Below are 13,227 nucleotides of genomic sequence, written 5' to 3'. Positions count from 1 at the left end.
GAAAATGTTACATCACAGGGCTGGGTTCACCTACTAATTTCAGTGATGCTGTTTTATTAACTGGTATTTAATTGTTATCACTTTTTTTCTTAAAAACAAAACATAACATCTCACAGACACCGAGCCAGATGGTTACATGCAGCTACTTCTAATGCTGCTAATACTCCTTCAAAATTACTTATGGAGCAGGATAGCCACGACCAGCACTTTCATCACTCGTAATCACTACCAGTTTTTCCTCTCTAATTTGTCTGTATAGGTTATAGTTTTCTTGCAGGATATGGCTTGTTAGTATCCAATGTGTATTGTCCACATCTACTAAGATTATTACTCAGCCAATGCAAGTACAATTGAATTTAGATGCATCATTCTTATTTCAACTGTATCCAAACCACAACTGTTATTGGAAACGTCTGGCCTAAGTTGCTTTCCAAATTGATCCTTAAACCCTACTTTCTTATATTGTCCAGCAGCCATTTAGCAGAGTAAGCTACAGGAATTTTCACCCCATTATCCAATAGATTAGCTTCCAGAGAAAACAAGCAACTTAATACGTAGAAATATTCTGTGTAAAAATAAAGTCAGGTTTGCATTTCAGACCAGAATTCATTAAAGACATCAAGGAACTGTAGTCTTCGAATTATCATGCTTCAAAAGGAAATCATCTTGATGGAGCAGCTCACCATGGGCCACTTACAGTCAGCACTGTTAGCTGCTCTCCTCAGCCCTTGACTGTACAGATGTCACACACCGCTGATAACCCTCCCCATCATGAAAAGCCTGGTACACGTTAAGCCAAGGCAATCTGAGTACAAAGAGCAACTAAAATATACCCAAACTAGAGAAGTTACTGTGCTAACAGTTCGTTCTGCTAATTGCCTTAATTGGCACTGCAATTGAGCAGGGATCCTACAGATTTCTGAACAACCCCTTCCTTCCCCATGAACCCAATGGAATCCAGACAACTCAGGCAAAGCGCTACCCAAACAATTCTATCAGCACAATAGTGGCTCTTTTTCGCCTAAATAGAAAGCATTATCATTTCAAATCACATGCAAGAACATAGTTCAGGTAGCACCCTGTTTGTCTACTACAAGACAAGTCTTAGGTCAGTAAAATTAGTAAAATTTTACTAAGTAACATACTAAATAAAATGCAAAGAGATGGACAAAAACAATTTACAATAAATAAATTATCTTTTTCCAGGGTGCAATGCATCTAGACCAATGGTTAACTCCTGAAAATATAAAGCTTTCAAGAATTCACATTCATTAGATCATGTATCAAAGGAGCATTAGGCCACTTATATCCTGCAATCCAGTGTCTGCAATACAGAAAGTCTCCTCCAAAACAATGCCAAGTACAGTAACAATGCCATTATTTACTGCTCAGTGTGCACATACAGATACTGAATTTGATTATGCCCTCTCATTTCAGGTGTTACCCCCAAGGATCATTTCGATGGTTTTAGCAGCTAATGGTAAACTAAATGTGTTCAAAACTGCTGCTCTTCTCCCCAGCAATTGTATTTTACTACTTCTGTTACCTTTAGTGTATATGCATAAGCAGAAGGGGTTTCTTTGGCCTGAGTTATTTACCCTATAATACACCATTCTGTTTTCAACCAGTATTTACTGCTGAATCATGCCAAAAACCACATATACTGAATGATGCAGTGGGTCATACTTTAAAGCACCATGACATTTCTGATTTCCTTTCAGCCAGATGTTTGGACCAAAATAAAGGGAAGCTTACTTCATCCACTTCTAGAGCATGAGGCAAATACACTGACATGGTGAAAATGTACTCATCTGTATTATACTTCAAAAATACATTTCAAAAATAGTTCATCTCAACTGCTTGACAGTTTGATCTTTACTTTTGGAAGCATTTACGTGACAGGCTGCAACTGGAATGCTCCTCAGCTTTCACTAATCCATGGGAGAATGCTGAAAATCATGCTGATGTTTGACATTTAAGTTAGACCATCTCACTAAACTTGATCTTTATGCACTTGAAAAAATGGAACTACCTACACCACTGTCCACAGGCAACTTTAAACACACCTGTGTGCAAGCTATCAGTTTCTACATTTGCCTCATAAAAGCAGCAAGCCCCAGCTGGTGAGGTCTAGGTACTTAAGAGCACATGGGGTAGCCACAGTTTATAGATAGGACATTCTTCAGCAGTGGTTAGTGAAATAACTGCCCGGAATACCAACACTGAGTCATTAGACTCAATATATGGAGACAAGAAACAGCAAAAAGAAAGCAGGAGTTGCACAAACTGATTTTCCAAACCTCAGAGCAACTGCTCACACAAGAACACTTCAAATACACTGTACTGGCAATAAAAAGCAGTTTCGCAACATCTAAATGCTTAGAACTAAGTAGACAAGCATCAGTATCACACAGGCATGCCCTAAGCAGCCTTGAAAGTTTGGCCAAGTGTTTTAACAGCATAAAAATCCTGTCAGGCATTCTGTTAATAAGGCATCTAAAGGAGCTGGGCAAGTACCTTAAATTCTCTATTAGAAAACTGGTCTTCAAGAATTAAGACAGAATGTAGCGTACTTCAATCTAACGAAACAGAGGCCCCTAGCTCCAGAGGACTAGAATAAGAGACACGATATACTAAATGAAGGGGTTGGCACTGAGCTGACCCAAGATCCCAGCCATGACCACTCTACAGCCACGTGTGTCCACCTCAAGCCACGTGGGAAACAGTCCATCTAAAGCAAGGATTCAGAGGATAACATCTGCAGCCACACTGAGACAAGACAGCTGACATAGATCTCAGTGTAACGTAAAATACAAAGAACTGTGGTCCAAAGTGCACAAGTCTGTGCAGGCAGTGAGCACAGAGAAGTGTGGGTGGGGAGGGAGAAGGAAGGATATGCAAGGATGCTTCCTGCTTTCCCCAGAAGGGCATCAGCTTCAAGGTACTCCTTTCCTTCAGAAGCTAAATCCTTCTGCAAGCACCATGAGCATACAGAGGAGCAAAACCCCAAGCCTCAGGCCTGACACTTTGTAGAGATAATTCCTACTCCTCTTGACTGAGAGCACCCTCAAATCTATTATAATTTTCCTGCAAAACCTCCCAAAGCACCCTAAATGAGGTGGTCATATCTTTATTTGTAAGACACTTTCAGCTTGCCACAATGGCATATGAATTTAGGAAAAAGCAGTAGATACATTTTCCAGAATGTAGTTCACTAACAAAGCTACATTCAATTGCATCAATAACAAGCTTTAATATTAAACTGGGCTTCATACTTGCTTGAACAAGCCTGATGTGATTCTTCTTAAAGACAGATGTATATCCTCCCTTCAAACAGTGAGCAAATAATACTTAAAATTAAGGATTAGAATTGATTAACTTTAATGCTTATCCCAATGGCTAGGATATACAGAAAGTAAATGCATGCAGTGAAGCCAACTGATCCAGCATTTTATCATCTTCTTCTTTGCAAATCATTTTTTTTGGTCAATCCGACAACCTCTCTCCAAAACTCAAAAAAATACCTGACTCCAAGCTACACCACAAACTTACAAGACCTGTGGCACAATGTCCCATGTATTTTATATATATATATTTTTAACTTCCCCAAAAGATGAACAGTTAAAAATTGTTGTTTCCCTAACAATCTTCTTATGTCTATTTTGTGGCAAAACTTTTAGATACATGTCCTAACAGTACCCTAAATCTGCTGTCTGACAATGAAAGATCTCTCAGCTAAAGCAGGCAGTAGAGGCTTGATTCCCTCCTTCAAGGGAGCATGCCTCTGCCAATATTTGTAATCACAGACTCTATTCCCTGCCATTTCAGATACTTTCCCAGCTTGTTCTTTCTCTGGGTTTGGTTTAGTTTGTCTTGCTGTGCCTTGAGCCTTTTCCAAGGTTTCAAATATTTAGGCTGAACCAAAACTATTTGGAAAAAAACAGGAGTCTTTTTCCACCTTAAAAGCAGAACCTAACACAGGAAGCTCAGCATAAGCAAGAAAATTAAGTGGGCACAAACACCAGTACTGATTATCCACTTCCTTCCTTTTCCAAGCCAGAAGGATGAGCTCTCCAGCCCTCCCACACCAGCTCTAATCCCTAGAGAGGCTGAGGTCTCCCTTACATTGGTACACTGAAGAAACTACTCAGAACACACAAAGAAAAACTGCCTCTTGAGATCACTCTTAGCTCAAGCAAAATGCGCTGTTAACTTACATTATACAGAGACTAGAATGACTGCCTCATGCACATTCATTGTTTTTCACTGCCCCATGCCACACATTCATACACTTGTAACCAAACAACCTGCCCCCAAAAGCTTCCCCATCTATTCTCTTAACTGCCCTCCCATTCTCTCCTGCATCTCTTTGTCTTCCTCACCTCTGCCCTATCATTCTTGTTACCTCGACAAACTGGGGTTCAGAGAGCAATATATGAATTATGAGCTTTTCTTCTGGACTACCCTTTATTATCCTTTTCCACAGCTGCATATTAAGATTTGGGTTAAACAAGTCCTTCCCCTTAGTTTGCAAGCATCTGCACTCTACTCCTCTTCTCCCAGCCGCCGTTTCTTAGTCTAATACCCCCCTAGCATGGAAACCCTCAACAGGGAGCAGCTGACTAGAGTTCAGGCAGCACTGTAAGAGAGCTGCTAACTGCAGCTCTTCTTGAGCAGGTTTGTTTAAAAGAATCCAAACAGGGCCTGCTATGTTGGCACTTTGAAACAGTACTGAATTCAGACCAACTTCAAAAAACATGACACATCCTGTACACCTCTGTTACTCCCAAAGCCACTAATCAACAGATTTTAATTTCAGAAAGTTCCTCAAGATGTTACTCACAAAAGAGAAATAAATCACTAGCAAAAAAAAAAAAAGTACCTATACTTCCAGTTCACTTGGTTTTAATCTTGGAATTACCCTTGGAATTTTTTGCCTATTGTTCTCTGTCGCGCACAATGAAACATTTGCAAGCGACTTCTATTTTTAGGATGTCTGGGAACACTTCCTTGGGTTTCTCTCTTTCACTGTAGGATCACAGTGCCATCTATTGGAAAAGTTAAGAAAAGCATGTATTTATTTATTTATTTAAAGACTAAAATATTACTTCGGTTTCAAAACAATTAGGGGGACGAAGTGTTCATCATAGCATTTTACAGACATTTTTTGGAGTACAAAAAACTCGATATAACTTCAAGACCGATACACTCAAACTGTATTAAGCAAACACTCAGGAGGCTCACAAAGGTCAGCACTACAACAACATGCAACAAGCAGAACAAATGGCAAGAAGTTGTATCTAAACTCCCATTTCAGGTGGTCTTTTCATACAAGATATATCATGCAAACATAAAACCTGTCCCACAAGCTGATTGCTATTTATCACTCCCAGCACACAATAGATGGATCTTTGTAAAATTCTTCCTCTAGCAATAAGGCCTACAAGCATGATGTTCACATACAAAAAAAGAAAAAAAAAACATGATAGAGGCAAAAAGAAATGCAGCCCTAGGTAAACAGTCCAGAATGGAAGAACAACTACAATACCAAAATGGAGGAGCTCTCCTCCCAAGAATGGTTCCAGAAATGCCCAGGGAACTGTCTGAGAGCCAGATGCTTACAGCCCTGGCCAAGCCAAGATCACTTGCAAGGACAGTGACACACAACAGCAATTCTGAAGGGCACAGACAGCATCTGGCTGTCTACCATCAAAAGGAGAATGAGAGACAAATGAACAAGCTGCTACTAGGGAAAAAAAAGCAGGAAGAAGAGGAATTGCATCTCTATACATCATCTTAGTACAGCTAGCACCTTGCAACACACAAACACTTTCTAGGTATATCATCCACTTAAAGTTTTAGAAAATACCAACCACACGCAGATGTTGTAGTTGCAGTGTAAGGCTATCTTTACATACACATACATAAATATATACATGCTTAAACATATAAGCCACTACCAAATAGATCTAAAGCACTAACCAATAGTTCAGGACCCAAAAGCCCAAGAAAGCAAACAAAAAAAACCTTTAGGATAAACAAAAATACACATTTTCTTCCTCTTTAGCCTTTAAGGGGCACATGTTAGGTTTTTTTTTTTTTTTTTTTTTTTTTTTTTTTTTCAGAAAAATACTTTTAAATGGAAGAACAGTAGGTAGACTGGGGCACTTTATCAGAGCGAAAGAGAGCAGAAGGCAAAACCAGGGCTTCCCAAACCTGAAACTCTATGAACACATACCCCAAGCTCCATTCCCTCACTGTTTCACCAGAGCATAGAGACAGGCAAATAGCAGCAAAAAAGACAGCATGCTCCATTACAGCCTCCCAGCCACGCAAAGGAAAACACAAACTCACCAACCTATGCTCCAAAATGGCACCCTTCTTCCCCCAGCCTCAAACAGCTAGCAATAAAGGCCAGAGCCTCCACGTCAGAATAAAAGCATATCCTAGCACCACCAGGTGCCCACAGACAGGCCGTAAAGAGCCACACCAAAATTCAGATGCTTGAATTTATCTTACCTCACAGCCCCAGCACTCCTCAAAAGGAACTCAGACTTCTGTATAAGTTCTGTTCAGTTTATTTCAGGAATGCAGATAAATAACATCCTCTTGTGCGAGCCAAGTGAATTCCCATTAACTGTCCTGATTCCACATGACTTCCAGTGTGAAATCCCCATTTCAAATCTCTCTCAGGTGTTAAGCAGTGGAGCTAATTAGGAGCGTAGACTTCAGCTGCAGAGATGCAAACAGGTGTTGCTCACATGGCAATTTAGGCCTTTTAGTCTTTTTTTTTTTTTTCCAGAGGAAAGACAGAAATCCCCTTTGAGAGCAAACGCGGGCCAAGGAAGGGTTGTGTGGATGCAGGAAGTCTTGGAGGAGGCTATGCAATTCTTGCTGCTTGTCCTGCTGTTCTCTGGTGCAGCAGAAGCACGTTACAGAGATGCTGAGCTGCTGCTGTGAATGCAGCAAATAGTGTCCATTTTGTGCTCCTTGGATGTGGCAAAAAATTGTGCTACCAGCCCCAGCAAATCAAGCCAGAACCCCAGGTACAAACATAAGGCTCCTGTTAGTCAGGGAGAGGAGGAAGCAGTATTTTTTCCCAAGTCTTTGAAAAAGTGGGTCCAAGCTGGGGAACAGGTTGCCTCTGCCATCACAAACAACAGGCTTTCTGCTATTGTTTTCAGTTGCACAAAAACAGCACTTTCATCTGGATTTCTTTACCACATTAATGTTTCTGTAAACATTACTCCATCCATTCTTTGGTCCCCATCGTTTTGATGTACTCATGCATCACGGAGGGAGAAAATGTGAAACAGCAGAGGATGAATTGTATCTATGCTTTGTTTATTTAGGCCTCGTTCATTCTACTGATACAGTGCACACCTCAGCCACAAGACTACTGTCACTGAAATCAGTGGTGAAGATCCTGAAAAATTCAGAGGGGACAAGGCGGTCACTGGCATAAGGAAGACGTGGTAACTAAAGACTAAAATTCAAAGTGGCACTTCACAGAATTCGGTGCACGCAGTAGCACAACCGTGGGCTGATTTAGGCAAGGGTGATTGCTCTGGCTGCACAACCCCAGGCTTCTTGCTAAACTGCTTATGGAAGTTGCAGTGCTGTAATAGCAGTTTAATATTAGCAGACATTTTTACAGGCTCTTTCGAGCGGCCTCAAAAAAAGCCCTTTCTCCCTCTCAAAAAGCACGGTGCTCCAGGTGAGGCTCGAACTCACAACCTCGGCATTGCTCGGCTTTAGTACTGCTGTATAAGTACCGCGCGCTAACCGATTGCGCCACTGGAGCCCTGACACCAACTCCTCCCGAACGCTTTATCAAGCACTCTCCCAGCCCGGGCGGGGGACGGGCAGCGGATTTCCGCTTGTGCACCGCGTCCCGTCACAGAGCCGCTGTGCCCCGCATCCCGCCAGCAGGGCGTTCTCGCCGTTCCTAGAGGCACAGTGCCCGGGGAGTACCGGACTGGCGGCCGCCTCGCCCCCGGGAGGGCGGCGAGCCGGCGCGGCGTTCGGCACGGAGCCCTCCCAGCACAGGTGCCCGCCACGCGGCCCTGGGATCGGCCCGGCCTCCCCCGCGCGCGGGAAGTGCGGCCGGACGGCGGGGGACTCGCGAGATGGAAGCGCTGCGTGTGGCCATTATTGATGCGCTGGAACAGCACAGTATATACGCCATTTAATACCCAAGGAACGCTCCAGTACTGCTGCACTGTTGAGACAAGGCCATAATCTATTTTTTCCTCCCATCATTATGCATTGTCATCATATTTACTTCCCTAGATGTGAGACAGCTCCGCTGGGCTGCCGACTTAGTCACCAGAAAAAAAAAAAAAAACAACTTGTTTTCTGCCTCTGCTTTACTATGGGCAAATCAACAAGCCCTAGGACCTGTCATCACAGAGCACACGGCTGTGCAGAGCTACAAGAGCACTTGGGTTTCTGTGGCCGCTAAAATGAAATATTCGTGATCCAACACAGTAGGTGACAGGCACTCAACCAGCTCCAAATAGCACTGATGGCCAAAGTTGAGTGTCAGAAGATGCATAAATGAGCTGAAACCTTTTGAGTCTGTGCTGGATAGAGACAGAGTGCTTTTCACCTGTCAAGACAGCCATTCTGCTGTTGGTGCCATTACTTGAGGGCATTACTTATGATCCAGTCGTATGCAGCATTGACAGGTGAAGTAACATAAGCACTGATGAAGGTGACTGGCAGTGAGAAGAAAACCACTGTCAGTTCATTTCTTACAGCAATTCTACATCATTACTCAGGTTTAGATGGCATGTCAGAACATTGCTGTTGTCTTCATCACCCTTAACAGCACATCATTACACTAACAAATAAAATACTTTATACAGCAAAGATTGCTGTGAATGTAATTCCATCCAAAAGAGATGCTTCTTTGGCAAGTACAAATTTGTTAGGATGAATTAAAGGTGAAGCTGTGAATATACAGACAAGTTCTTTATTGCAGATACAGCCATAGACAAGAAAGAAGACCCAACCCACCGGCAACATTTATATATATAATAATCAGTGCCTTCCCATAAAAATGATAGCAGCAGTAAAGATCTAAACAGATGTTGTGGGATCTTTAACTCTTCTGCTTTGCAATGTGATCCACTTGGTTTTGTTTGTAGTTACATTTGTACACCAGCACCATCTGAGGCCTTTGAGAATTGTTTATAAATAAAAAACAGTGAAAACTTGGCTAAATGAACCAGGTTGCACTTCACTAGTCTTGCCTTTCTCTCAGCAAAAGCTGACAAATCTTGAGCCTTCACCTTGAGGTGTCTTCCCCACCTCCAGGAAGGATCTGAGCCAGTAGCAGATGTAGAAACCCACGCTTCTGGAACAGTCATTGAAGGATGGAAAGAGTCACTGAAAAGCAGAGTAGCAAGAAAAAAAATATAGGTCACAGTCAAGTCATGAGGTACACAAACTTAACTGAGTCTCACAGAGACTGCAGCGTGAGGTCTGCTCTTTGCCTCTCCACTACCCTTCACAGAAATTGAGTTTTGTTGCCCGCTACTTTCAGGTTGCACAGATCATTTCTTATCTCTCCTAAAACAAACCAAATGCCCACAACATTCCCTCACATTCACTACATAAATGAGGAGCCCATTAATTGCATTTTTCAAAAGGTTCAAGAGAATGCTGCTCTGATTGTCACCTCCACTTCTTAGCAATGGCGAATTTTGTAAGTGAACTTCATTGGTTTCCTGAATGCTTTTTTTTTCCCTCCTTGTACCTCACTCTAGCCACAAAATGGATTTATCAGCTCGTACTGTGATAGTGTTCTCTGCAAGTGATAATGCCTTTTATTCTGCCTAGTGGGAAAAATGCTGGAGACCAGAGATGAGAATAGGGTGTTGAGATGAAATAGCCCTACAGTTAAAACTTGCACATTAATATTGGCTTTACCAACTCCAGCTCCCCCCCCTCCACCTGTGAATTAAGACTGTCTTATTAAACGTGTCTTTGGTTCTCCTGGTTGGGTCATAATCACCTGATTGGAAGTGCATTTTAAATGGCAGACAGCTTTCTTTTGCAGCTAAATAGCGTGCCAAGTTCTAAGCAAGAGCTCCAACATTAGTTTAAACTCACACTCCTTTTTTTTCCTTCCCCCTCCTCTCCCCATAGGAAAGTTATATTGGTATAAGCTGAAGAACTCAACAGTTTGTACTGTTCCAGCATCCTGATTCTTCAGTCCAGAATCTGCACAGCCTATAGGCACAAATCATTGAGGATATATATTGCTCACTTTTAAATAAATAATACCCTATTGTTATGCCCAGGAACACTGACACACTGAGCACAGTACAGACACTGTCACAAGACTAAGCTACATTAAGAGCTGTGACATTTTGTCGTGAGTTGCTGGTTTTTTGGTTTTACTTTTTTTTTTTTTTTTTGGACTACCACCCATTTCATAAACTCAAGTCCTGAAAAGAGTGTTGTTAGAAAGACAACAACAATAAAAAAAAGCAGTGAGCAATCCAGTAGGAACTCCATAGTTACAGAAAATAAATCAGTGAGGGGATAAAGACTAATACAGCGCAGGAATCCCTGATAATTACCTATTTCTTGTTTGTCTACTAATTTTTTGATAGCATGGTACATTTTCCTGAAGAGCATCACAGAACCACAGGCAGCTCTCCAACAAGCCCTGCCACAGCACTGACAAGGAGTGGAAATAATTAAAATGAACATTTTTGAACAGCTGCAAAAAAATGCAAAAAAACCCCATTTTTGTTAACTTGCAGATGTAGTTCCTAATATTTTCAGTCACATATCCTATCACTTGGCCTAAGAAGCTTGAGGGGAAGTGGGAAAAGGAAATAGGGCTGTTATGAAGCCTGAAACACATGGATAGTTATGTACAAAAGTACATTTTGTATTTATTCTCTACTTGTAACTAAACTTTTAGCACTGGCTCTCAGTTTGCATTGGTGTTTCTATCTTAGACGTGCCCAAGTCATCATAACTTGATGCAATGAGACTATCTCTGTAGAGAGGTAACATTTTCTGCAGATAAGAGAATGAAGCAACCTCCTCTGGGTAAGAATAAGCCTCAGATGAAAATACATTTTCAAAAGCACTGGTCAATTATTAGCTAAGCTGCTGGAGCGTTAGCACTCTTTCCCAAGTAACCTTTGGCTGGTGGAACTGTCCCCTTTGATACTCTAGCCTGAAGACACCTACCCCACCAACCAATCCCGAGCTCTGGGGACCAAGTTTTCTGTGGTTTGCTCGCAGAATGAGCACTGCACAAACTCAAACATCTTCCCCAAAAGCTTCCTAGTAGCTGGTGGACCATGGAGCTTCTTGTGAATGTCAGACAATGGATAGAAGAAAACAAGGCAGCTTTTTTACCACCTGTGTGCAACAAGCTTATGTAAGTAAATGAAGGATGCGTTTTATGTTGTTCTTAGATAAATAAATATTCTCAGCTAGAAGAGGAAACTTAACGTGTAAGAAAGTGTAGTTCCTGTCAGACAGCAGTCACTCACACAAGTTACTTTCTGTTCTTCAAAACTGCAGTATGTATTTTCTGGTGACTTTGCAGATCAACTTGAATATGTTTCCCTCACTTCAGCTTGTAGGCAATTAGGCCACTAAGGGACTTGGCTTCAGGCCTTCTGACAATAAACTTATGGTAATCTGAGAAGATGGCATCCTATCCATAAATAGTAAGATCTAGCCAAGAGATTTGTGCTACCCTCTTAGAAACCAAAACAGCTGCCAGAGCTGCTGAGGGTCATTCCAACATGGCAGAGGGACCAGATATGCAGAATCAGTGAGAACTGGCAGGATATATCCCAGAAAGACAAGGATAAAAGCAGTGGAGGAATGCAGGAATTGCTAGTTTACAGGGCATTCCCAGAGCAGTCAAGGCAGGGGCACACCCTCTGTTCTGCGTGAGACTGAATAAGCAATATTTCAGGGGACTAATTAGCAGCTTAAAGCTATGAACCGTATACTGAATAATTATCCAGCTAACAGAAGGAAAAAAAAACATGGATGTTATGCAGGCTTACAACATGCATATTATCACTATCTAAGCCCTTGAAAAAATTTCACTGTAAATGATCAAACGTGTGATGCCTTCTGGTTACAAAGTTAGCAATGATTTCCTTTGTCACTGAAGTCAAGGACAATATATTTACTCAAACTACTTCTGTGTAAAATTTTCATGAGGGAATAACCTATAAGAAATAACAGAAAATCTGCAAGCAAGAAAACTCACTTTTTTCCCCCTTGTTTTTCAATTTATTTATTGAAAAATTTCTCTTCACAGATACATTTGCTTTTTGTGGTTGCAAAGTTTTTGGTGTTGATGAGTCTCTCCCATAAACACAGCAAAAATAAATAAATAAATAAATGAAATAAAGCCACACTGAAACAAGGGATGTTTTCCCATGATATAACTTGCATAGATTAAGTAAATCAATTTCTACCCCCCTTCCCCTCCCACCCCCCCCCCCAATTGAAGCTTCAGCCTGTGGAGGAGGAGAGAAAAGCCTGGTATTATATAGACCCTGAGTCTCTCACCATCTGCTTCTGGTGCTACCTACATTATTTTCAAAGTCTTGATCATTATGTCCTGAGTAACAGTCGTGCAAAGAAATCTTCTCACTGCCTTCTACGTTACAGGGTGGCCAACATCTTCATTTTAGGTAACTTATGATCCTAAATTTCAAAGATATTTAATGGTTAAAGTCTAGGTCTTACAGCACATCAGTCAGACTGTTTCTGAATTTGCTATGGCTCTCAGATGTTAATTCTTCTACATTCCACTCATTTGAGAAGACCAACATTTTAAATTCCTATTTGGGAATTCAAAACAAAAATCTCAATTCCTGAATCACCATTTAAAGTTTTACCAGAGTCAAAAAAAAAAAACACAATGTTAAGAACTGCAACTTAATGATATACATTTTAATTACACTGCCTTGCAAGCTTAACTACTTATAACCTCAAAGAACAATTTGTGCCAAATCAGGACCCATGACACAGCTGATTCTTACAGGGTCACTAAGGCCCTTTTAAACCTCTGAGTTCAGAATACGGTACTTACAGTAAGGAGATTTCATTGTAGTCATGAAGTATCTCATTCTTCACAGTCCTTGAGACATTTTTAAAAGGCTGTCTGCTGGTTACCTTTTCTTTATGTAATTAGGAAGAGTAATAAGAGTATGTAAAACTTAATAG

At 41.2% G+C, this 13,227-nt stretch overlaps 1 protein-coding gene and 1 non-coding gene across 3 annotated transcripts in view; one reads left to right on the top strand and one right to left on the bottom strand.

Moving 5' to 3' along the window:
* Positions 1-7,709: 7,709 nt before the first annotated feature.
* TRNAI-UAU (transfer RNA isoleucine (anticodon UAU)) lies at positions 7,710-7,804 on the bottom strand. The gene is made up of 2 exons: positions 7,767-7,804; positions 7,710-7,745 (listed from the first exon to the last, which is right to left on the bottom strand). It is a non-coding gene; the product is annotated as a tRNA-Ile (tRNA).
* A 3,416-nt stretch (positions 7,805-11,220) lies between these two features.
* The window catches only part of HAAO (3-hydroxyanthranilate 3,4-dioxygenase), a 28,776-nt gene continuing 26,769 nt past the window's right edge, over positions 11,221-13,227 (top strand). The window contains exon 1 of one of the 2 annotated variants that reach the window (XM_065753244.1): positions 11,221-11,410. In XM_065753244.1, coding sequence (XP_065609316.1) covers positions 11,331-11,410 — 80 coding nt within the window. In that variant the 5' untranslated portion in view covers positions 11,221-11,330. The remainder of the gene's footprint in view (positions 11,411-13,227) is intronic. The other variant, XM_065753327.1, reaches the window with a different exon arrangement.

The sequence above is a fragment of the Cyrtonyx montezumae genome, unplaced genomic scaffold (assembly GCF_038088225.1).
Source record: "Cyrtonyx montezumae isolate F1298 unplaced genomic scaffold, pur_monq_1.0 scaffold_0, whole genome shotgun sequence".
Taxonomy (NCBI): Eukaryota; Metazoa; Chordata; class Aves; order Galliformes; family Odontophoridae; genus Cyrtonyx; species Cyrtonyx montezumae.
Note: the sequence above shows the minus strand (reverse complement) of the source record. Positions and strands in the feature narration are given on the sequence as shown.